This window comes from Pholcus phalangioides, unplaced genomic scaffold (genome assembly GCF_987345545.1).
Source record: "Pholcus phalangioides strain wild (caught in Gottingen) unplaced genomic scaffold, Ppha-v1.0 ptg000007l_1, whole genome shotgun sequence".
Lineage (NCBI taxonomy): Eukaryota > Metazoa > Arthropoda > Arachnida > Araneae > Pholcidae > Pholcus > Pholcus phalangioides.
In genome coordinates, this window is record NW_028301600.1 from 53,809,081 (window position 1) to 53,835,016 (window position 25,936).

Genomic DNA, 25,936 nt, shown 5'->3' on the forward strand with positions numbered 1-25,936 from the left:
TCTCCCACATTTGCCTTGGTGAACGCTTTATTTCGTAGAATTCACTGCAATTTACAGTAATGCTTCGTTTCCCGCCATTGCGATTTTTTCGTAATTTATGCAATATTTGGCAACATTGTTCATTTTTGGCATCGTTCTTGGCAATAATTGGCGATGTCCCGGATTTTCCCGTATTTAGAATCCTAATTTCTCGTATTTCTCTCAAGGAAATATGGTCAGCCTAGTTATGGGCATCTTTTTCTCAGCCATCCTGGGCACGACCTCCTATCTAGGTGGTCGTGTCCTGGCGTAACCCTCGAAAACTGAGAGTTTTCGAGGATTACGGTCCTGGGCCGTCTCTATTCTACCGGTAGAATAGAGACTGCCCTGAGCCATCCCGTTGGGCATTTTGCCTGTTATGGCGTTGTATTTCTATTATATTTTATCTAGATTTGGAAAACATTCGCGAATTCTCGGAGTCACTTTACTAATGTTCCAAAGTGACGCTGAATTAATGTCTCGTAAGGATGGAAATTTTGTCCCTTGGCTCACCTCTAAGGAAAAACCAGACTGTACCAGAAAATACAGGAAGTATGGTCAACCTACTCCTGATGAACGTCCACCTAGTTTGCCCCGCTTATGGAGATACTTGATCCATAATTACGTTGCCATTTTTGGTGTCGATTTCATTTTCTACTTGTTTAAATTTGAAACCTTGTGTATAATCATCATCACTGTTCGAAAGATTGCATCACAGTTTGTATTTACTGACAAACAAAGTGCCCTGAATAATAAGACCAAGACCAGGACTGACAAACTTTTGTTCAACTTTCAAGTTTAGATTTTTTTCTTATTATTTCAAGACGTAATGCATTCGATTTTAAATACCGATTCGGTATTACTATAATCACAAGCTTTCAACTCTTATTTATGCTCTTTTTCTTTGATTTGACCAGAGAACGAGTTTGGACGTACTTCAAAACCTACTATGCAACTCCTTTTTGTTTCATCGGGACTTGCTCTGTTGTGTATGTAAATAAAAACTGCATACAAACGAATATCCACTGTGCTGATGGAACAAAGTGCTCAGTAGGTAGCCAAAAGGAAAATTGTTTTTCTTGAGAAATTGAATTTTTGTTCCATTCGTTCATGTTGAAAAAATCACCAAGTTTGTCCTTTGAAAAATGCAAGATTATTTTAGTTGTAAATAATTACTGACTCTCTCCTATCTTGTGGTGTCTAGTTGTGGACTCACTTCTGGAGAAAATGGCTAAATCTGGAATGGCTTGCATTGGTTATACTGATGATGTTGTAATTGTCGCTAGGGACAAGTTCAGTGATACTGTATCTAGTATAGTTGAACCCCATTATAGTGAACCATCTGTGGACCCAATAAAAAGGTCACTAATCCAAGGTTCACTATATCCAAATTTGTTGAAACATTCATATTTCTTAGCATTTGATGTGTGCATTTGTTGGAAACATTCACTGCGTTAATGCACAATTTACTAATAAATTATTAACCACTTAAATAGACAATCAAATATTAGAAAGGAAAAGTTTTGAAGTAGTGTTACTTTTATTTTTTCATCCTAGGGGTCATTCAAGAGTTACGTCAGCATCGCGGGGGGGAGGGGTTTCTGATTTGCTGACTTTTGATGACAAGGGGGGATTTGGATGATGCTTACGTCATCAACCATCCTTTATAAAAATATGAAATATTCTTAATGGCATCTTACTGGGTGTGCCAAAAACGAAAAAAACCTTTCTCTAGTTTGTGGGCACCTGAACTAACATTCTCTTCATTGATATGTCCTCTACAGAGCCACTTTAGTAATATTTAAATAATCCTGTAAAAAAAAGTGATCTGGTAATGTGTCCAGGCTGCTCAAGTGCTATAGAAACATGTGCAGGCAGCTTAAGTGCTCTGGAACTGTGTCACGTGTCACTCAAGTAATCCGTAATTATACCATTGATCACTTAACTAATCTGGGAATGTGCCGCGGATCACGTAAGTAATCTGGGAATGTGCCGCGGATCACTTAAGTAATCTGGAAAAGTGCCACGGGTAACTCGACTGATGTTGAACTGCACTGGGGCCGCTTATGTGTTCCAGAACTGTGCTACATGTCACCCAAGAGATCTTTAAATGTGGCACAGACCGCTCAAGTGTTCTTGAACTGTCGTGGGTCACTTAAGTGATCTGCCAATGTGCGCCACAGGCTACTTAAATTCGCTGGAATTGTGCTACTGGTCACTTAAGTGATCTGCAAATGTGCCGCTTAGTTCATTTTTACAAAATTAGGTTTGAGGTGACGGGCCGCATCAGATAACCCAGAGGGCCATGGGTATTGCATATATGCTTAGAGGTGGGTCGCTATGAAATTCTTGATGAGGAAGAGTTAGTCTATGAATTTTGAGTTAGCCTTCAGATAGCATTGAAATTAACAGAAATTGATTATAATAACGTATAATGGTATTTTTTTCTGAAATTTCAATTTTTTAAAATATTTTACACGAAAATTTTTTTTTTAATCTGTGGAGGGGAGGGGTGCACGAGCTTTCTACTATGCTCCCCCGTGTACATCTCTCTCTGATCTTAATATGCGTTAGGAGGTAAGGGCCTTGCTGATGAAAATTTGCTGACAAACGGGCGGGGGGGGGGGGGGGGGGTAAAAATTGCTAAAAATCTGCTGACGCAATATTTGAATGACCCACTATGGAAATCCTCCCCTAGGTCTGTACCTACGGAAAAAATTTATTATTTTTGATTGAATGCATTTCAAAGCTCATCAATTTTCTTATCGACGATTAGGAAACAGTGCAAAGTTTTTTGTCCACATTTTCTGTAGCTAACTTTCTACACAAAATGTGGACAATGTGTTATTTTCATGAAAGACCACATTAAAAAAAAGTGGTATATGTAATTCATATGAGCATTTATATATGAAACCTTCAATAAACTAATTGTATTTTCATCTGGACCAAACACCTTATAAGGTAGAACTTTTCTAATCCAGATTCCTCGGTACATAGGCACAATTCCAGATTAGAGAATTTTCTGGAATATGGATTAAGTTTTGTTCATTTCCCAAGTTTTAATATTTAAAGCAGTATTATGCCTTTTGAGCATTTTGATCCATATTTTCCTTTGCGAGAAAATCAATAAAGCAATATATATGCATATAATCTATGTATTAATAATATGTGTACTATAATATTATAATATAAATTATATTATAGTATTATAAGTTATATATTAATATAATTATATATATTAATTATAATATTATAATATAAATTATATAATATAAATTATATAATATAAATTATATAATATAAACAATGATTTAGTTTTAAAGAATAATTTATAATTTACATACTGTTACTAGTTATCTGCATTAAAAAAAATCCTTCACTTTTCTCTTAATGTTTTTTGTAAGCCCTGCTTGAATTCGAAAAAACTGAAAAATATAAGGCCTATATTTTTAAAAAGATGTTTTTTTTGGCCTGAAATATGCTGAGAAATGGGATTTTCTAGATGTTATGCGGAAACGAATCCTTGGAATGACGAGCTAATCAAACCAAATTGAATGAATCTTGCAGAATGAATTTGTTTCTGCATAACATCCAGAGAATCCTATTTCTCAGTATATTTCCGGCCGAAAAATATCTCTTAATACCCTGTGGCAGAAATTACTGTAGTTAAGGGCGGCTACTTAGTGTTTCATGCTAATAATGTGTTATAAGAAAATGAAAAGTATGTCTCTGATATATTGGATATACATCACTTGCCCGATATCCAGGAGGATCCAGGTTCCATTTTTGGAAGAGACAAAGCACTTTTCTTTATTAAAGATTTGTTTTGGCACAACATCCAGAAAAGCATATTTCTCTTTTTTTTGTTTTGTTTCTTTAACCCGTAGATTTTCCGATTCCATATTCTTCACACAACATTTGTACTGGTGTTTGCATTCTAGATTTATCAAAAGTTTCAAGTTTCTCACATATACATGTACTTAGAGCAGTATGTTTCCATTTGCACCTACAACATCACTTGACCTTTTTCCCGCATGTGGAAAATCCATAGATATAATCACAGAAAATAATAGAGCACTGGACAAGTTCTTCTAAAACACTAAGGTTAACTATGGCAGAAAGAAATGAAGTGAAAAAAGTTTTTTTATTCAAAGCTGACTTTCTGACTAATCACATTCATTGAGGCATGCAAGGACCATCTTTGTTTCCACTTTAAGCCTGAAAACTACAGTGCGCACCAACAGTATAATGAGGGGAGGGGGAAAGTGGTACAAAAGGAAAGAAAAATGGCTGTTGTAATAGGAAAAAGCTGAAATAAAATTTTGGTAAACTAAAGACATCAAAATACCCAGTTGGGGGGGGGGGGAATTCTCTGCGGAAGAGTTTAGATTATAGGCAGGGCATGACAAATTGCAAATCCAAAAACTACACGAATGAGGTGCGGATACCAATTTTTTAGTCGACATGACCTAGTGCCTGAGATTTGTCAAGTCTTGATTATGGGTGTCCAGATTAGAGAGGTTCTACTGTATTTCATGAAGCATGTATCTGTATTAAATAATGCTCTTTTACTGATTATTCAGCTTTTAGCAAGAAAGCACAAATGAGGCGATGGGCCCAGTAGATCTGAAGGTGGTATTACTTGGAAAAGAGCATTGTGGAAAGACCAGTATTGTAGAACGGTTTATTTATGACCGCTTCAGAGGAGATGTTCCTTATCAGAACGTAAGATAAACAGTTAAATTCTAATTTGTATAATTTACCTGTCAACTATTTCACTTACACATCAGTCATGTTTTTTAAGGGGCCGTTCAAGTATTACATAAACAGATTTTTAGCTATTTTTGACCCCTCCTTGTCAGCAAAACTCTGACTCCCCCATCATCAAATTTGTGTTAGCACTCTCCCTCCTAACGCATGTTGTGGTCAGAAATGTAAGCGAGGGAGAAAGCACAAACATGGCTCCTACTATGCGATGATCAAAAAAAATTTTTTAAAAAATCAAAATTTTGGAAGAAAATACCTTTATATGTTATTACAACCAATTTCTGTTAATTTCAATGCTATTTGAAGACTAAGAACATAAAATTTCTCTTTAAGAAATATATTGCGACCCACCCTTCAAGCCATATATGCTAAACCTGTGGCACGCCACCTCCAGATTCCACAATTCCAGAGCATTTAAGCAGATCACTCGAGTAAGCCTGTGACACATTCACAGATCACTTAAGTGACCTGTGACACATTTACAAATCACTTGAGTGACCCATGACACAGTTCCAGAATGCTTAAGCAGTCTGTGGCACATTTAGAGATCCCACATGTGGCACAGTTTTTGAGCACTTAAGCAGCCTGGTACACATTTCTAGAACAGTTGAGTGGCCTGGACACATTTCCAGCTCACTTGAAGTATCAGCGGGACATTTTGAGATCACTAAAGTGGTTCTGTAGGACTTATCAATAGGAGGAATGTTAGTTCAGGTGCCCACAAACTAGAGACAGGTTTTTCTCGTTTTTACACCCAGTCAGAAGCCATTAAAGATATATCAAGGGGGGGTTGATGATCATCAAAAATCAGCAAACCTGAAACCCCCTCCACCATCGATGCTGAAGTGATACTTGAATGACCCCTAAAATTTTTATTCAAAAAGAATTATTAATTGGTATGTATGAATGAAAATTAACTATATGTGAATGGTTATTATTAGGTTGCCCATGTTTCTCTGAAATGGGGCATTTTATTGATAAACAATCATGTTAAGATGGCAAATTAATAATTTAGAAGTATTAAAGTTGGCTTTTTTTCGAAATTAAAAAAAAAAATGATAGAATGAGCATTCTCTCACTGAATCAAATAATATGGAAAAAAGCAACTCGGTCCTATAAAGTATGAGGCATGTAGTCACGCTAGTTGTTATTATATTACTCTTTTCAGATGAAAACATTTTTTTTATGAAATTCATTATTCCATAAAAATTCATTACTTTTGGAAAATCTAAAAGTAGGCTCTTTTAATCTCACTGAAAAAAAGAAAGCTTATATAAAAAAGATTATCCATGCATTTGTGTGGTTTACATTGCTACTTGAAAAATATTAACGTTTGGATTTTCATTGAACAGACAATAGGAGCTGCTTTTGGTGCCAAGAAAATGGAAGTTGATGGTGTGTCACTGACTTTAGGTTTGTGGGTTAGTGGTTTTTTTTCCCCTTTTTATGTTCATATTTCATGCTTTAGTTTTGACTTTTGAGCGAAAATATATTGAAAGTAATGCTAAATATATAATGATGTAATGTATCTGTTGAAATTAAAGATGTTTATATTCATTTCGCGCTCTGCTGATGCTGCAGTGTGTCCAATCTATATTCCAATAATTTTATGCCTATGTCAACGTAGTGGACATAGCATAAAGTTATTGGACATGTTGAAAGGGCTCAAAAATATGAGGGGAGGGGGCTGAACCTCTCCAGAATACCTGTAGAAAAATATTTCTGTAGGTATTATGAAGATAGAAAGCGACAAATACTGAGGATGGGGGCAGGGGGATCGGGCCCATAGGCTTAATAAAAGTTTATGCCTATGCATATGGACCATAAAATAAAAATATTAAGCCCGAAAACTTTTCAAACAGGAAATTGTTTCAGTATGGGAAATAAAGTTGGTATTCTGGAAATAAAACTTCTTGAACAGGAAAAACATCTTGAGTGGAAAGTGCTGGTTCTCTAATATGTCTCATAATTATCTTAAGAAATTTTGAAGAGAAAAATTTCTGGAAGCCCAGTCAAATTATTTGAACCATCACTCAATATTTAGAATAGCTGCCTTAGGGTATGAACATAGTGCATGCTGGTTTCCAATTCTGTGAGTTGGTGCCATTACAGATTGGCTAAAAAACCCGAAATTCAAGTTTTTAACCAATCCTTAACAGTGTCAACTTGCAGAATCAGAAATCAGCATGCATTATATTCATACCCTTACGCAGTGCCAACTGTAGCTAATCAGTCTTGAAGTGTCACAATAAGAAGCTGCTATGCTGTTATTTGGGCATCTGTGACAAACCACTTACCACAATCGGGATCAAGAATGAGCAACAGAATAAGCAACACGAGCAAACAGAATAAGGTGGTGGTCCTTCGCCACTCCCAGCGGGTCCTTACCATTACACATTGTCATGAACTCGCATTGCAAGAACTCAGGTTCAAACCCTACTGACAGCTGAGTGATGGTCGGCTGAAGTTGGTTTTCTGTGGTCTTCCAACTTAAAGGCATAAATGCAAGCTGATTTCCTGTTTAAAACTCTTTCCACAGAGAACAATCAGCCTACAACATTTAAAAAATACATTCATGTCACGAGCAAAATCTAACCAGCCAGTTTGTCTGCTGCTTCATTTGAGCTTCCATTATTTCCTATGAGGAAGTTTGGTTTGATATATGAGTGTTTCAGATTACAAACTTATTCACAAAACAAATTATGCTCATAAACTAAAGTTCCACTGCATATGAAACTTGATGACTAGAAAGGCAAGTTTTAGAACATGGTTAGCAGCACTTAACAAGCTGCACATAAGAAACATTTCACAGAAACAAACTTTACATTAGGTTCACAACATAAACACATTCCGACATGCACCCGTTTGAGGAAACAGATATTTTCTGGATATTATGCTGAGGTGAACTCAGAAAGAAAAGTCATCTGGTCTCTGCTGGGACTTGAACCTAGGCCCTCTTGCAAACCGGGCGAGCATGCTATCATCTGCACCACTGGAGACACGACCCCGCCTTCCTTATTTCACTTACTGTGGCTTGAGGTACTGAAGTAGATGCTTTAGTAGCCTTTCTTAGCTGCAGCGAACTACTATACCCATTCGTTAGAAATTCTAAAGGGCTAATATATCTTAGAAGGGACAGAGCCTGGGCCATGTCTGGTCTGACAATTGAGTACATTTGATAGCTGCTGGAAGGTATATATGATGGATCCACTGACAGTACCTGATGATTGATTTGGTTCTAAATGTGTTTAATTGGGTTTAAGTCTCTGGAAATTGAGGGGGGGGGGAAGCTTACTTGTGTGTGAAATACATCATCAGCTTGTCTTCTACTAGTAATATGGTGTCTGTTCATCAAGTTTTTTCACCTTCGGGAATGCCAGAAGCTAAAAACGGCAAAAGGGAAAAGAAATTCTGTAAATTTGTTTCTTAGAATTGCCTCAATATATTGTCTTATTTCTGTTGACAAAATAGAATTGAAATCTATTAAATTCATGAAATCTATAAAGCAGCCCTAAACTAGTGGTACCCCATCCGGCTCATTTAAAATGTTTGTCTTGCTGGTGTTCATTTTGATGTTGATCTCTTTGTATTATGCGCCAGTTAAAATATATATTATATTATATATCTTTCTAACCATTTTCAAATGACAAAAATTTTTGTTCTCAAAATTTAATATCTCATTATTTTAATGGAGAAGATAACATTGAATATCAGCATAAAAAGTAATTTTTTATGTTCTGAACATGAAGTATGTGTCAGTTATGTAAAGTAGAATCATGATTTATTTTCAGGACACAGCAGGTAGTGAACGCTATGAAGCAATGTGCCAAATATATTATAGGAAATCTGGGGCTGCAATAGTATGTTATGATCTGTCAGATGACTCTAGTTTTGAAAGGGCAAGGTTTTGGATTAAAGAGTTGAAAAAATATGAAGAGGTTAATTTTTTTATTAAATAAGTTAAGAATGACATACTTGCAAGTGTGCATTCTGAGAGCAGTTCTTGGCCTCCATAGCCTAAATAGAAGCTTGATCCCCAACATTCTGCTGTAGTATCATTGAATTCAAAAATCAAAATAGAAGCAAAACAAGTGTTTTTAGTCAATTTGAAAGAAAGGAAAGTAGCAGTCAATATAAAAAAATAAAAAATAGATGCAGAAGGTGCAAGTACATACTATGTGTTAGTCCTATGTGTGGTGTGGCGGGTTGTGTTCAAAGTGAACAGTTATAGTTATTGGTTTGAGGAGGAAGTTCGAGCATCTATTTAGGCTGTGGAGGCCAAGAAATGCTCTCAGAAACGTTCTGTGTTAAGCTAATGTCAGGGTGTTCTCTCCTGATTAGCGTCCTAGACATTGGTTATAGCTTTTTTCATTTTTGAATTCCTATTTGAATTTTTCATTCCTGTTTGAATTTTCATATTTTTGCTATCTCTTTCCAGTTCACATAATTAATTTGTTTGAGGTATTTCATTTAAAATTGAACTTTTACAGTATATATATATTTTGAATGTATTGTATGCATATGTGTGTCAAGAAAAAAATTCAATAATTTGAGGGTTCTTGTTTGATTTGGGCCCATTCATTAAGTTTGTCACCATCCGTTTAATGTCACTGAGTACCAGGTCTGGACAAATTGCAAAAAAATCTAGACTTCAGAAAATATTTTTAGGCACTAAAAAAATTTTATTAGACGAAAAGGTCCAAAAAGTAATGCTTCTTTTGACTCTTTCAGGATATAGTGACCCTCTTTCATGTTGACAGATATGATGCTATAAATTCCAAACATAAGTAAAAAAAAAATCATTAATTAAAAAGAAAAGTCTATCTGTACAAAATCTGTGAAAAAAATTGTGACTGGCATGAGGGAAATGGTTGGGGAACAAATCATTTGAGTTTCTGTTATTTCCTATCACATAGTTTGATTCGATATATTGTGTTTTGGATTACGAGTATATTAATGAAATAAATTATGCTCATAAACTGAAGTTCTACTGCATATGAAACTTGATAGCAAGAAATGCAAGTTTTGAGAATGAGATTCTTATACCGCAAATGGTAATTTTATGAACAGCCATATTTTGCTTTCATTCTTTTGTTTATAGAGCTGTAAAATATATCTATGTGGAACAAAGTTGGATTTGGTGAAACCTGACAAAAAAAACAGAAAAATTGATTATCATATGACTACAGATTATGCTGATGAGATAAAAGCCAGTGGAGTATATGAAACTTCTAGCAAAACAGGTGAAGGCATCAGTAAGTTTTACAATTAGTTTTGCTTTCTACACCAGTTATTGTACTTTACATAGTTTACATTAATTTTGCGGTTGTATAATTTATTTATAATATTTGATAAAATATGAGACATGAATATTAATTGAATAAAATTATAAAATAAAACAAATTCATGCCGTTATAGTTGGTAATGGATATTTCATTTAATAAAAGCTTTTTATTTTTTAAACAAGGTAAAAAATTGAATTAACTGATCAAGGTTTTGTGTTGAAAGAATTTTTTTTACTTATACAGGATGATTCAGAAAAACATAGCCAAACTGAAAGGGCAATTCAGGCATACAATAACAATGCAAAATAACATAGGTATGCAAATGCCATCCAGAGCAGGAAGTTGTAGTGTCACACATTTTTAAAGCAATCCCGAACTCAGCAAGCATGAAGTCACAATTCTGACAACATAAATACGTTATTGGCCACACATACACTCAGAACACACATTCCGGCATGTATCGATTCGCTGTATGCCTCTAGGGGCGGGACAGAAATATATATGATTGATTGATTGTATCGATTCGTTAAAAATTCCGCAGAGGAATGTGTATGAGGTGCATGTACAGTTAAGTAGTAGTAGCATGCATGCAGTCCATGCATAAATTCTAACAAATCTGTATACGCCGGAATGTGTGTTCTGAGTGTATGTGTTGACCTCTAACGTATTTATGTAGTCAGAATTGCAACTTCATGCTTGCTGAATTCAGGATTACTTTAAAAGTGTGTGATACAACAACAACTTGTAGCTGCTTCGAATGGCATTTGTACACCTATGTTTCTATTTGATTTTGGATTGTTATCGTATGCCTGAATTGCCCTTTCAGTTTAGCAATGTTTTTCTGAATCACCTGTATATTATAATGAGGGTATATAAATTAAAAATATGAAAATTGGAATTCCTGTAAATATTTTTTTTGTAATGCCAATCTCACTCATTTGCATCCTCAAGCGGAACATTCTGCAAAAAGGAAGTGAAATAGTTTGCTTGTACCGATGGCCAATTTCCATCAAACTAAATGCAAAAAAACCTGCAATTGCTTTTGGAATTAAAAAAAAAATGCTTGGAGGTATTAATTTGACTGGATTCAACTTATTCAAAACAAGTTCAAATATAATCAGTTTTGCTATCAATGAATGGTGGTATGATCTGACTGAGTTCAATCCATCAGATTTATGAAGTGAGTAGCAGATATAGAGCTTTGATGCAAATGTATTAAGCTAAAAAAATCAATGTAAAAACCCTAACCAAGAGTAAAAATATTCAAGCAGCTATACATTCTTTGTTATATTTTATTCATGCAGAACTTTTAAATATTTTTTGCTAAATTGCATCATATTCCATTTTTATTTTTCCACCAGGTGAACTATTTTTTGCTATCGCTAGGAACTATTTATTGAGTCAAGAGGCACAAAACAGTCATAGGGGTGAGTACAATTTTCAATTTTTTGAATTCTTCCAATTCATTTGAATTCTTCCCCCAAATACACCACTTGTCCACACATTGATAATGAAACAGATTTTTATATACTATGCAAGCAAATCATCCCGTGCTCTGTGATAAGAGGCTTTAACTGCTTGGAGCTTATTCTGCTTATAAATGGGTTAATTGCACAAACCAGCCAATTCATAGTAATGAGAGAAACACATTCAAATAAAGTGTTGCTCATATGCAAGGTCATAGTTTGATCATTTGATCATTTTTGTTGCACCACAGCCATTTTCTGCACACGAGGGCTAATTGGACCAGGACCTATAATTTTGGCAATTCCGAATGGCAGCATTTGACCTGGACAGATTATACTAATCTCTTGGGAATACGTGAGAATCATGTTACTTTAGACTCTTTTTTTGTGTGTAATGGCATGCCAGAAAAGAACTTGAATATATTTGTTATTTATAGGATTGTCAATATCTTTCAAGTACAGTTGACCAGCAGTTACAGCGTTTATGAACTTAATTTACTCTTGAAGTCTGTATATAAATTTTATTGTTTACGAACCTAACAAATTTTTTAAAAATTTTCCTTAGAAATCAATGTAAAATAGATTAATAATCTTCAAAGTCTCAAGAAGGAATTATTGTCAACTTTTACTACAATGCTTTATGCTCAAGTGCTTAACGTAAAGCCAATTGAAATCATCAAACTGAAACTGATAATACTTTTCCGGGGATGAGAGAAAGATCCCAACCTTAAAAGGTAGTGGGCTTATATTCCATATACTGGGGCAGAACTTCACTCAGTCACTTCACTTCTAAAATACAGATGGCAGCACTGAAAAATCTGACACAATACTAGATACATACTTAGATTGTTAGGTACACACACTTACACTTTTGGCACATCTCACTAGGTAGTAAATTGCCCATGGCGATAGACCTGAGTTGTGCTCGGTTTGAAAGAAAAGAAAAATGCTGGGGCAGAGCATGTCCTCCTAGATTAATTACAGTGGCCAGATGAAGAACTTGTGAAACCCGGACAAATCCAGGAATTCATTATTAAAAATCGGAACATAAAACAGAATCCATAATAAAATCTCAGGACAAAACCGAGATATTTTCTGAACCTCATTTATTGGGCATTACAGTATAAAACTACCAACTTACAATGTGATACAAAAATAACATTATGCTACTTGTACACAGCGTCACCAAAACAAGTAAAACATCAGGATTGGGCTATGAGTCAGCTTTCCCACATATACGGTATTGAAGAGCGTATGTACTTTAACTTTGTACCTCCATGCATTGCTCATTTTGCCTATCTCTTGAGAAAAATACATCTGGTCCATCCTGTTCCTTTAGTAATCCATCAGTACCTTTCAAGCTGGTTGTTTACATGTGTTTGACAAATTTATGGTGTTCTGCTTTTTCTTTTATATAATTTTTTAGTTTATTTTTGGTACAAAATAACCCCCAGCACATCACTTGCATAATGTTTTTTTGTCTGACCACCTAAGTGTTCAGATCTGAATGGTGTCTTGGAAGAACGCTTTTTGTCCCGGTCTAATTAGCCCTTGTGTGCAGAAAATGACTGTGGTGCGACAAAAATGATCAAATGATCATAAAAATTCGGTAAATATTATTTAAAATTGTAAATTTTTCATTTTTGAGTATATTTTAAACATATCTGTTCATTTTTAAATTGGGAAAATTGCATTTAAAAAATTTAATCTGTAATTTAAAATTTTTTTTATAAAAGTCACACACACATCGCTCCATTTCTTTTGAATGCGTGTCTTGGCCAACTGAAAGGGTTGAACTTTTTAGGGTGCCAACTGAAGGGGTAGATTTTTTAGGGTGCCAACTGAAGGAGAGTGACGATTTTTTATCACCAAAATATCGTTCGCTTACACTTGAAAAATGTCCAGAACTGGTCCTGGTCTTAGTAAAAGATCAATTTGAGAAAGTAAGTAAAAATTGTGAAAAATTATATAGTGGCTAAGTGATAGGTGAACTAAGTCATGTAAAACACCCATTGCTTTTGTGGAAACTCTTTTTGTTAATTTTTTTGAATGCATTAATACTTGCTGGGGTCAAAATGGCATCATGACACCAGTTACACAAAGAAATTTCCCAACGCCAGTCATGGGTTAAGTCTAATTTTTTTTCCGGCTTGCATGTTCGTGAACCAAATCATTTTTGTTTGTAAACCAAATTGTTCGCAAACTGAGACATTCATAAACCAAAGGTTGACTATAAAGGATGTTTTATCATGTTTTTTTTGTTTCAGGACTTGAAACTTTTTCAATCTCTAGTCAATCAGAAAGGAGAAGCAAATGCTGCTAACGATTCATTTAAACACAGCAATTGAAAATCTACTTAAGCCAGTATTTTTATTTACTGATTTCTTTTTAATTATTGAATAGCACTATGACTAAAAGGTGCATGAATATAGGTTTTTCCCCCCTTAGACATCAAATATAGAATTGGGTGCCCCCTTATTGTGACTGCAATGTTTTCGTCTTTGTTTATTTATTATAAAGTAAGGTTACATCATACTGTAATTACTCATTTTTCAATTTTCAGTATCTATTCATTCATATAAAAAATTGAGGATGACTCATGAGCAGCAGTTTTAAGGTTTTTTTTTCAAGGCTAAATGAGAAAATTTGACTTGAAATTTTGCAAAATAATTGACTCAAGTTTTATATCTGTTGGTAATGTTTTCAGTCATTTACTGTTTTTCTGAGAGCCATCAAAATCCTTTGGTTGGTTTGTGCTGATTTCATTAAACCAGTTTTACAATGGAAAAAAATTAGAATTTTTACCAAACTGCATGTTGAGCTTCCCTTTTTGATTTTTTTTTTCATTTACCTGTGAAAAGTCTTTAACTGAAAAATTTGGATATTGAACAGAGCATTAAAATTACTTTTTTATTCCATTTGTAACAAACTTTATTGAAAGTTCCTCTGCCATGTGAATGAGACTTTTATTAGTTTTTAAAGTTATCTGATACAAAATTTTTTTCATTTATTTGTGTCATAAGGCTGAAAGATAAGGTTGAATTTCAATGCTGTTTATTAATGTGAGAGTGCATTGCATTTTTCCATCTATAAGATTCAGTGTAGTTTTGATTCTCTCTGTGAACTGCATATTATTTTGTATTGTAGCCTGATGCAATTAATTTTGAATGTTGTAAATGATTATTCAAATTTATTTTAAAATTGTGTATGTTAGTGGGACATCATTTATAAAAGAAAATAGTTTTTGGAATTTATTTTTTTGGTTTTAAAATATACAGCTGAAAATTTTTATTGCATCATTATAAATAAATTTATATTTGCTCTAAATCCACTACACTCTGAAATATTCTATCCATGAATTAAAGTTTGTTCAAATGAAACAATGATGCATAATTACAAATAAAGCTTGAGTCTAACTAGCTGCTAACATTCCCTCAATTTTTCTTACCAGTATGGACATTTTTTTTTCTCTGTTTAGTATGCAATTTTGCAATTAAGTAATTTGTAGGAAGATTCTTTGTCATATACACATTGATGGAATAGTGATTTTGTATTCCCAGGAGCACTTTTGCTGTGTGAGGTAGATCACATGCTCAGCTGAGAGGGAGCATTGGTAGCTGTATCACACAATTAATAAATATTTTATGCATGGATAGATGTCAGTTTCTGATGATGAGTCAATTTTGTCCGATGATTCTCAAGTAGCATATGCTTATTGGGTAGCATATGCTTATTGGGTAGTATATGCATATTGAGTAGTTAGTGCATTGCATGATGTATGTCAAATTAATACCTGTTGAGTTGCAAATAATGATTGCTAGATAAACCTTGATCCAGCCATCAGGCCATGGCATAAGATAAATGGCCACAAGCATAAAGATAAATTAATCAAATGCAGTTTAGTAAGGTACGTTTTATGCTCTAATGTTCTGATTATAGTTGAGTTATATGATCTCAAAAACATAAGTTAACGCTGCCAAAGAAAGCCTTTTTTTCATTTTTTGAAATGTGCATTCAGTTTATTCTGTCAGTTGTTAAATGAAAAATGTTTTTTTCTAAATGCAACTGAAGTTAGGAATGTTTTTATAATGTACAATAGACTCTCGCTAAACCAGGTCATATCAGAAATATACTAGAAATTACGGTATACTAGAAATTAATTAAAAAAGCCCATTTTCAAATAATATAAACTTTTGCGCAAAGACATACAGTGACATGGTTTTCTTTTCTGTGGTTCGAGAAAATTCTTGCTAAAAACATCAAATTACTGGATGGGCTAGAGTAGTGCACGGTCGGGTTATTGAGAGTCTACAATACATTTATTACATCTTCATCATGTTAGGCACACATTTAAACTTCAATAAGCTAAATTAATTTTCACTTAACATTAAACTAATTTTCACAATTTAATGGGAAAATTTGGTTGGCATCATATTTGTTGTGTGATTATCATTTTCAAATAATTTTCTTATCTATAGTTTGAGGAATATTTGTTAATAATAAACTGTTCACTGTGTCCACAAATCAAAATTCTTTACGTGCTATAGAAATTTCTTATACTGTGTTATTGTTTTTTACAACTAGTTTTTATGCCTTAGCAAGAACTTTGCAGTTTTTTGAAAGTGCTTGCAATTAGCTATTTTAATAATTTGATATTCTGTATCATATGGAAGACTGTATACCTCATTGTAATTACTGAACATATATCTTTAACAACAAGGTCTCATCTCTATGTGATAGTATTATGACAAGAACTGACCACACATGACCTATGATGTGGTAACTTTTAGATTTTATTCATGTTTTTTTTAATGCACATACAAATATAAACTTTTCATTCTAAGTATTTTTAAATCTGACCAAGAACACTTACTATACTGCTCACATACATGTCTCCAGCTTTCATGAAGCTTGAGGTATATATTTTCAGATCATGATATCAGTGTTTGAAAGCAATCGCCATGCTTTTACACAAACTATGTTGATATGTGTTTTTACTCAGTTTATTTATGTAGCAGTGATGTATTTCATATTCTGCTGTTCTAAATATTTTATATGATGGAAAAAACATATTAAACATTTATATATTGGGAGCTTTTTGCTTGTATTTTTAATGTTTATTAAAAGTTCTAATTTGTTTATCAGTGTTTTCATTACTTGTTAATAGAACTATATTAAAATGCTAAATACCTAAAGTAATAAATATTTTATGCTTGACAGTTGTGAAAAGTACTAAACCAAATAGAAGAAACTGTCTCGGTCATATATTGTCTTGTGTGGATAATAGCTAACCAATGGTTATAGTCGAATTAACTAGATGAAATATTTTACTCTAGCTTTTTAATATTTGAAAGTGATGCTTATTTTATAGATAAATAAAAATGTGCATTTAACATTTCACAAATTTCAATAAGTTCTGCTATGTGAATTCAAAAACGGTTTTTCGGTTCAGAAATAGACTTCAATTAAAATAATATTCATTATCATACCACATTACCAACCCCTTGACGAGTATAAAAAACAAGCCTGCTGTTCGGAATCGGCAATAAATTGTAGGTCCCGGTCTAATTAGCCCTCGTGTGCAGAAAATGTGACTGGTGCGACAAAAATGATCAATGATCATACCACATCTTATATCTAGCCATAACTAGATGAGATAGATGTGTTCACTTTGAAGTTTAAACATTTTTTCTAATTTCTAGAAAAATATTTGATGAATTGTTTTGACATTTTGAGCCAGTACACAAAATGCCTGAACTCTCACACTTTCCTGTGAAAATTCAGAAAGATTTGAACCATATGGTAAGCTGTACTTGTTTTTTTCTGAAAAAGGCTGGGTGGTAAGGGATTTTCCACAAATTGCTATTTTTATTATTTTTCTTTCTTTATTTCTGAAATAAACCCTAAGATAAGTGCAAATAACCAAAGACTTGTCTGATGCTATATAAGAAAGGGGAAAGAGTGCTTGAGCATACAACACATCTTGAGCAATTATTGTAAATTATTCATTAAAATTGCTTTTTTAACGTATCCGCTATTCTTGTGTCTTCTCCTCGTATACTCGGTTTTACTATGTAGCATGTTTGCATTTTATTTTAGACCATGCATTCTTTGATGAAAATTGTTTTTGTGTATACTACCCTCTTAAAGTTTTTCCCATCTTTTCTGAATCACCCTGTATACGTGATAAAATATTATACATACATATTGCCCATAAAATATATTTATGATTTTGTCTAATTCTAAATATGGATAGCTTCTTGATTTACCCCACACAATATATATATGTTTATCGTATTTTTTTAAAACGTGTGAATTGTGTTAGAATTTACTACCCTCTCGGGTAAGCAGCTCCTCTCATATGGAAAATAAGTGTGAGATCCCCCATTCGGCTCGGTGCCTTGGAGCATTGCCCCAGCCAAGTTACTGGCCTGCAACATAATCGATTCAATTCATCCGCGGAGATAGACTTGATAGGCTGGTGGCAAGGGCGTACCCAGGATCTGGGGGAGGGGGGGCAACTCACCGATACTAAATAGATACGTCTGTGCTGTGTGTCAATTACTACACTTCAATTTCTCTTCTGGGGGGGGGGCAGCTGCCCCTCTCTGCCCTTCGCTGGGATGGTGGGGAAGGGGCACTATCATGATGTCAACATATGGGCATTTCCTGTATTCATTCCTATATGCATACAGGGTGATTCTGAATTCATGGGACAAACTTTAAGAGATGCTATAAGACCCCTAAAGAAGCATCTTTGATCACAGAATGTGCGGTTGAATCGTTATAGCAAAGGCGGTGGAGGGTGTTTTTAGAGAGTGCACAACAGCACTTCCACCAAAAGTAAATATATTTTTCTGACGGATTTACTGCGATATGTGCTATCAACCATTCGAGGGTGCATATGCACCTTCGGATAGGATTGGAGTTTGTTTTTTATTGGTGCAAGGACCATCAAGATTATGCTGCGCCAAACAATGACTAAGCGCTACAATGACTTGTGGTAGAATTTGCGTTACCCCCAAGTTGAGCTATGAGAAGGCCTACCACATTACCTCGAATGGTTGATTTCACTTATTGCAGCAAATCCGTCAGAAAAATATATTTACTTTTGGTGAAGTGCTGTTGTGCACTCTCTAAAAACACCCTCTACCGCCTTTGCTATTGCGATTCAACCGCACATTCTATGACCAAAAATGCTTGATTAAGAGTCTTATATCACCTCTTACAGTTTATCCCATGAATTTAGAATCACCCTGTATACATTAGATCAGTCCTCTCTATCATTGACACTATAGGGGGGGGGGGGAATGTTGGCGTTGTCCTATCCCTATATCCACCCATGTCCTACACAAAAGTTTATGCATAATGTCCAGTAAATTTGAGTTATTCACATTGGCGATTTATCATATTTATCAAAATGTGCAGGTAACGATATGTATACGTACATTCTCACCGGAAAATTTTATAAATTTGCAATATATATATAAACATTTATCAAACTAACCAAAATGGTCGACAATTACTCATAAAATCACTGGATGTATAACTTTTACCATAACATATACAGTAGCACCGAAAAGTCTTTCAACAATAATAAATTCGTCAATAAAATTCGTATTTGAATTTTCTCATGAAATCTATCCTATGAGAAACAAACACTGAGTTGATATGACACACAAACCATTGCGTATCTAAATTTTTTAAAATCAGAAAAAAATTAATTTATTTTTATGTTGGGTCGAAAGCCTTTTGACACAAACTAACCCCTCCCAAGGTAAATTTAAACGATTACTAAACGGACAAAATTGTTTCATTGAAATTATGGTGTTATATGAGGCCATGAAATTCTTATACAAAGCGACGGCATTTTCCTCGGACAATTTCTGTTCGGTCAATTTACAAGAAACTACGGTAATTTTATTTATGTTCCATTGTAAATTAAATTGCGTATTAGTAAAAAGTATTCACAATACTAGTTTTACACACAATCTCTAACTTATTTTATCGAAATTGGGTACATTTCAAAATGAATTATTTTGAAAGCTTCAAAAAAAAAAAAATATATATATATTTTTTGCTGTCGAATCTCGAATTTTTTTGTCCCACCGGTGTCCGCAAAAGAGGGGTTTTTACTGTATAAAGCAGTACGTAATTTTATCTCTGCAGTACATTTGTCGCTTTTGATTTGGGAGATAAATGGCAGCGTATCTCAGTATATCTTAACTATATACTTCCCCAGCACAGTGTCAAAGTTGCTGTAAGAGTTTTGGCCCGCTTTGCACAGTGTCATGAGCACCTGCGAAGAAGTATAATAACCAATATCACCCAGAACTGAGTGAAAGAATTATTTCAGTTAGCCCGCCCTTTTCCGTAATTTTGGTTTTTAAATGCTCTGAAGTCCAGTTTAGTTCTTTGGCGCATGAAGATTAGCGTCGAGAGAGAGAGAGGTTTCTGTTCGGTTCATTAGGTTACGCCACGACCGAAATGAAATGTGCTTAAAACTTAAAGGGCTAATATTAACTTAATTTCAGAAAATTAATATCAGTCTCCCACACATTCTTTAATGATCTAAACTTTTCTAGTCGTTGCCGCTGTAAGGATGTAATAATGCGCTTATACAAAACGACGTGAATCAATTTCGCAAGCTTATTACAAGACAATGAGCGCGTATGGTCAAGATCGTAGCCAGCGGAGGGAGTCTTAAGAGAGATCCCCCCCCCCCCCCGTTTTTTTCTGACCACCATCCACGTAAGAGAACCACTGCTATGGATGGAACTACGAATTATGCTGCGGGTGAAAATCAAGTAAAAAGGGAGAACCGTGGCAGATGATTAAAGGAGCTGCAGAGACCTGTGAAAAAAAAACACAGATGTGAAATATTCAAATGAAATATGGAGGGGATACTTTTAGAATCAACTACCAGTTTGAACCCCCGCAAGAGGGAGGCTGACAGGTATTATTTTATGGCCTTCATTTTAATGACAATGGGGGGGGGGGGTTCCATGGACTTAATCTCATCGACACATAAGGGAATCCGGGAAACACGCAAGGTTGAGAAACACTGATCTAAAACATTATGGATGACCCCACAACATCACCTCAGAGACAGAATGTGCCCACAGTGTCCTCTGTCGGTAGGAATTTGTATCTACGATAAGGTAGATTTCTCAATAAATTTTGTGGCCTGGCCCGCAAGTCCACTGCCAGAATCACGCATTTATTGCTTTATAAAAATCATCAGTCCATTTCAGGACACACATTAGAGACTAACAATGCAATTACATTAAAACCGCTCTCAACGGACACCTCAGATGCGGTCACCCCCTTTTACAATCAAATAATTTCCCCTTGTATAATGGTCCCCTGATTATCTGTCACCCCTCTTTTACGGATGAATGTTTTTTTGTCCCGCCGGTATCCGTAAAAGAGAGGTTTTAATGTGCATTACTGAGTCCATGATGGAATATCGATTCGCTTCAAGTAAGTTTTTTGAAAGATAGACTTTGGAGTTGTCAGTAAAGAAATAAGTTATTAATGCCGATTAAAGCATAATCTGTCAATAATGAAGAAAACAAAAATAGTTTTATTATATATTTCAGAAGTAATTAAATGCTTCTATCAATTACATGTAATAATATTTCTAGACAAAAGTTTCCGCTTTCAGAATATCATCACAGAAGTTTATCAGCATATATTATGTTTCATTCTTATGCTGAAGTTTGAATATGAAATGTTTACGATCGAGACGAGATCTTTTTAGAAATCACGAGTTAACGCACTTAAATTCATTAAATTAGGAACAATGAAAATATAGAAAACTATCTAATCTTAGGTAGATAGCATATGGTTAAAAAAAGAAACATATCTTTATGTTTTGTTTTAAAGATGAAGGATAATAACTTTGCTGTACATCCGTAAATTTTTTAATACTCTGTGCAGATGAAAAAATAATGTTTTGTACACTGTATAACAATGAGCTCTGTTAAAAATCACAGTCTGGAGGCTCGAAGCTCTTTTTTTATTTTTATGAATGGGAGCTTTATAGGTCATCATAAATTTGAAATCACTCTAATCCAAAGCCTTCTGCATTCGATATAGCTATAGTCAGTTTTTCTCGGAGTATATCTCTGCTTTTGTACCTTGGCAAAACCAACTGGTTGAAACATGTATGCGATATGGGTAACCTGAAAAAATAGTTACAAATTCGATTTGAATAAAAGATACTTAATATAAATCAAATTTATAATATGATTTATACAGGGTGTCCTGTAAATACAGTATTAATACGGCCTTTATCTTATCAACCGTTTGTCGTAGAGATATGGTTTCGATTTAAAAAATGCTCAAAATGTGTTTAAAAATTACTCTGTACCAGTTTTGAGAGTGAAAATACAGTTTGTCACAAAATAAAAAAACATAAATCCCCCCCGTCTTCTAACTTCTAATTAAAAAGTTTTTGCTCTGTCTTTTCTGAGTCCAACAAAAGCGATTCTATGTTTTTAACTACAATATTTGCAGAGATATTCGAATTCAAAAATCGGAGAAAGTTGGGAAAGGGCAGCATAAAAATGAAGGAAAGGAGAGTTGTCCGTTAGTTTTTGCTAATATTTCCCAACTTTTTTCAGATTAAAATATCTCGGTAAATATTGCAGTTAAAAAACATAGAATTTTTTTTGTTGGGATCATAAAAGACAAGGCAACAGCTTTCTTAATTGGTAGTTAGAGGACAAGAGGACGGTAAAAAAAATTAGATTTTTTTATTTTAAGACACGCTGTATTCTCTCTCTGAAAACTGGTACAGGGTAATTTTTGAATTTGGTACAGGGAATTTTGAGAATATTTTAAATTTTAATCATACTTCCACTACAGACGGTTGATGAGATACAGGCCACATTAGCTCTAACAGGAGACTCTGTGTACTGTATTTATTATATATAGTTATATATAAATTATGATTATACGTAGTTAAATGAAATGTGAGTTTGATTAATATTTCGAAATAAAATCGAGCTCGAGAATAAATTCTTTAAACTCAGGTATATATGAATTATAAATATTTTGGAATTGAATGTTGATTTTTCTCTCTTTCATCACTATTACGTTTCCTGAATTCAATAAACAATTTGGATTCGGTCTTTTTCAAGGAAAATTCTACCATATCTCAAGCCTTAACAGTTAACACGTTAACTGGTGGGGTTTGTGGCCCACCAGAATCAGGGAAGAGAATAATCATGTTCATGAAAAATATTGTTAGTGCTTTACTGCTCAATGTGATATGAGTGCGTTGAAAAGAAAATATTCGGTAATGAACTAAATGTTAATGAGCGGTTATCTGTTATTTCATTATACATTTCATTGTTATTCAATTTAATTTTTAATTGAGAATTGAAGATATTCATACTTTTCACACATATTGAAAAAAAACAAAAATCAATCACACTTACATATCGGTATTGTGATTCAAAGCAGATATCTTGAAGGTCATTTCTCCCATTCCACCAACGGGAACTCTGTCACTTCCAGTTGTAAACCTTAAAAATTGTTTTTGAAGGTCCGGACTGTAGCTTTTCAAAATCTCCCAGAATTCCCTTTGTATAACATGGAAAAAAATTACCGAAACATTAATGAATATTAATCTGCCATATATTTATTCACCTTTGTGTTAATATTAAACTTTTTTAACTGAGTTTTCTTTTCTATTAAACTTGCCTGATCTAGACCAAATAATATAAGTTTTACAACATTGCTCGAGACAGCAACTCGTTGGGAGAAAAATTTCTGGGGAGTCTCTCAATTAATGAAAGGTTTGCCCGAATAACGGTCTATGTCACATTTTGTGAAATCGGTTTGGACATCCGCCTTTCAACCTTTGGAAACCCGCGGCCCGTTAAATTTCTTTTGTGTAAGTGAAAGGCCCGGTCATACAACTGGTACTGAGCCGTGGCCCGGCGGTTGAGAAACACTGCCATATAGCGTTATACGTTCCACAAGTCAGTTCCTGCACACAGTGACATTTTTCGTTGCTATGCCCCTTTACACTGCTGCAATCGTGAATTTCAGAACAACGATCTATGTCACGAGGACCACAACTATGGGGGAGGGGGCAGGCGGGTCTGGAGAACCAGGCGCTGGACCAGAGGGGGCGCAAATTTTACCTTTTAACCTCTCCTTCTACATTACTAGGAGGCGCGAACATGCGTGCTTACCCCTGTTGACCAAGCATATAGTTGCAGCCCTGTATGTTGTGTTCTCTCATTGTTTTTTTTCAGTTACCTTCCCAGAAGGAATAACGGTCTATGTTACATTCAGAAAAAAAATCATTTTCTTAATTCAGCGATAATTTTCATTGCATCTCTAAAGTTTGGAAAAACGACATAGACTGTTGTACGGCCGAACTCACCAAATTTTAATTTTTGGGTATTATTGCATAATCTGCGATAGCTCTAACATAGCACAATTAAAGCTAACGAGAGTTTTGGCTGACACATGCACAGGTTGTGCCTTACCCAGTGATGGTAACCTCGTCAAGCAAAATTTCCCTCAAAAATTTCCCTTTTGACTAAATTTTTCCCACACATTCCGAAGTTTTTGCTGCCATCTATCGGTGGAAATATGTAGTCAATTATTTTATACTAGAAAAGCATTGTTTGGCATTTATATATTTTTTTTCAACAGAAATTCTTTTGTTTGACCAAATTTCAAAATTTCCCACAAACGCCAAGAAATTTCCCATATGGACCAATTTTGGCCAATTTTTCCCACGAATATGGGAAATTTCCCACGAGTTACCATCACTGGCCTTACCCCAGATGAAATTGTACAGCATAGTTTCCCAAACTTTTTCTTCCATCGCCCCCTTCATCAGAATTTTTTTTCTTTCATCGCCCCCCCCCAACTCATGTGAACCCATAGGTTCCTATGTTAAGTCAGTGGCTTCTATTGATGACCATTCCCTTGACCATTCTATCGCCCACCAGGGGGCAATATTGCCGACTTTGGAGAACACTTTTCTACAGGGTGCATAGGTAACAGGTCGTATGGTATTTTACTGGTGGACCGTTCATCCTAGAGGCATAGTTCTAATTAGAAAAAGTATCCAAATAACGTGTAGTACTCAGATATGTCATTCATGTTACAAGGGGATGTATAGTTATTAAAATAAAAATGTTAAATTTTTATATGCACACCCTGTGTCAAAAACCCAATTAGAAACTCTCTACCCTGTCTCTCCTGATGAGAAAAAAAATTCCACGTTTCTAAGTGCACTAAGATAAGTGCACTATATTCACTGAGATATGTAAATTCAAAAACCAGAGGGCAGTTTGGGAAAAAAACAGTGTTAAATACGGATAAACCGTTTTACCCGCTTTTAACGCTGTTTTCCCTAACTCTTCTCCGTTTTTTGAATTCGAATATCTCAGTGAATATTGCACTTACAAGGAAAAGGTCGGAAGGTGTCATCCTCAAAAAGTTTCGAAAAAATTACCATTAATTCTACTCATTTAAATATGCTCAAACATATCAAAATATCCTGCGGAATTATTATGGGTCACTCATAAAAAAGTAAATATTAGTATTTTGAACGGCAATACAGGCCAAGAATGAAATTAAAAATCCCGAAATCCCACAACCCTCAAGTCTTAGAGTGACTTTATTCAAACAACATATGATTAAGTACAGGTGTACTGTACAGATAGAGAAAAAAAGAGAGAAATATACAGAGTGGAACCTCGTTTTTACGTCGCTCGGTATACGGTTATACGACTTCCACGTTTATACGGCGTTTGGCTTCCGTCGCAAATATGCTCCTATACATTTTAATGTTAAAATAATTAATTTATTCGCCGCAAAACCTCAATTACTCGACGTTTTCACTTCGACTCGCACACCGAATGTTTTGAACAAAAGTCCATCGAACGCGCACAATTTTTGTATGCAGTGAAAACGTGTTGCTGCAACAGTTCTTGCATATTGTCACTGCAATAGCCATAAATTTTACGATGATTGCTGACATGCACGAAAATAGCCAGTGAGCTAGCTGAGGGTCATTTAGAGTGGACTCTTAAGTGATTTGTTTATTGCTTGTTTCTGAGAATACGCAGATGCGGTGAGTCCGAAAGAAACGAGTTTCAATTGTTTTGACGGCCACATGTCCTTTGAGAATTTTTCTTCTCCCAATGTTTTCAGCGTTATCCTCAAACGGTAAGAATGTCCACACATTGTAAGCATTTGCAGGGTACACGTCTGCCGATAAGAGTCACATACTGTACACATTCACAATAAGTTCTTTCGATCGTTTCCTGAAGAATTTTCTTTCGTTGCTTGCTGGCTGTGTCAAATCCACCGTTCATAATGTCAACAAAACGAAAAGTGCTTTCTTAAAAAAAATAACTGGAA

General features: G+C 34.7%; 2 protein-coding genes across 11 annotated transcripts in view; one reads left to right on the forward strand and one right to left on the reverse strand.

Annotated features, from left to right (window-relative positions):
* The first annotated feature begins 610 nt into the window (after window positions 1-610).
* Window positions 611-16,677, forward strand: LOC149085492 (ras-related protein Rab-24-like). Of its 10 annotated transcripts, XM_089233519.1 has the most exons (8): window positions 686-814; window positions 936-1,068; window positions 4,602-4,743; window positions 6,138-6,206; window positions 8,577-8,723; window positions 9,887-10,040; window positions 11,432-11,497; window positions 13,804-16,677. In XM_089233519.1, exons 3-8 carry the CDS (start codon window positions 4,630-4,632, stop codon window positions 13,857-13,859), a joined length of 606 nt encoding a protein of 201 aa, XP_089089645.1. In that variant the 5' UTR covers window positions 686-814; window positions 936-1,068; window positions 4,602-4,629; the 3' UTR covers window positions 13,860-16,677. The 10 variants fall into 10 exon arrangements, with proteins under 10 accessions (XP_089089650.1, XP_089089649.1, XP_089089645.1 ...); XM_089233524.1 differs by having other exon boundaries at window positions 611-1,072; window positions 9,887-10,028; XM_089233523.1 differs by having other exon boundaries at window positions 650-1,068; window positions 9,887-10,028.
* A 4,422-nt stretch (window positions 16,678-21,099) lies between these two features.
* The window catches only part of LOC149085493 (putative E3 ubiquitin-protein ligase HECTD2), a 35,898-nt gene continuing 31,061 nt past the window's right edge, over window positions 21,100-25,936 (reverse strand). Inside the window, exons 19-20 of the mRNA XM_089233957.1 lie at window positions 22,984-23,127; window positions 21,100-21,723 (exon numbers count right to left, since the gene is read on the reverse strand). Of these exons, the coding sequence (XP_089090083.1) occupies window positions 21,603-21,723; window positions 22,984-23,127 (265 nt within the window). The 3' untranslated portion in view covers window positions 21,100-21,602. The remainder of the gene's footprint in view (window positions 21,724-22,983; window positions 23,128-25,936) is intronic.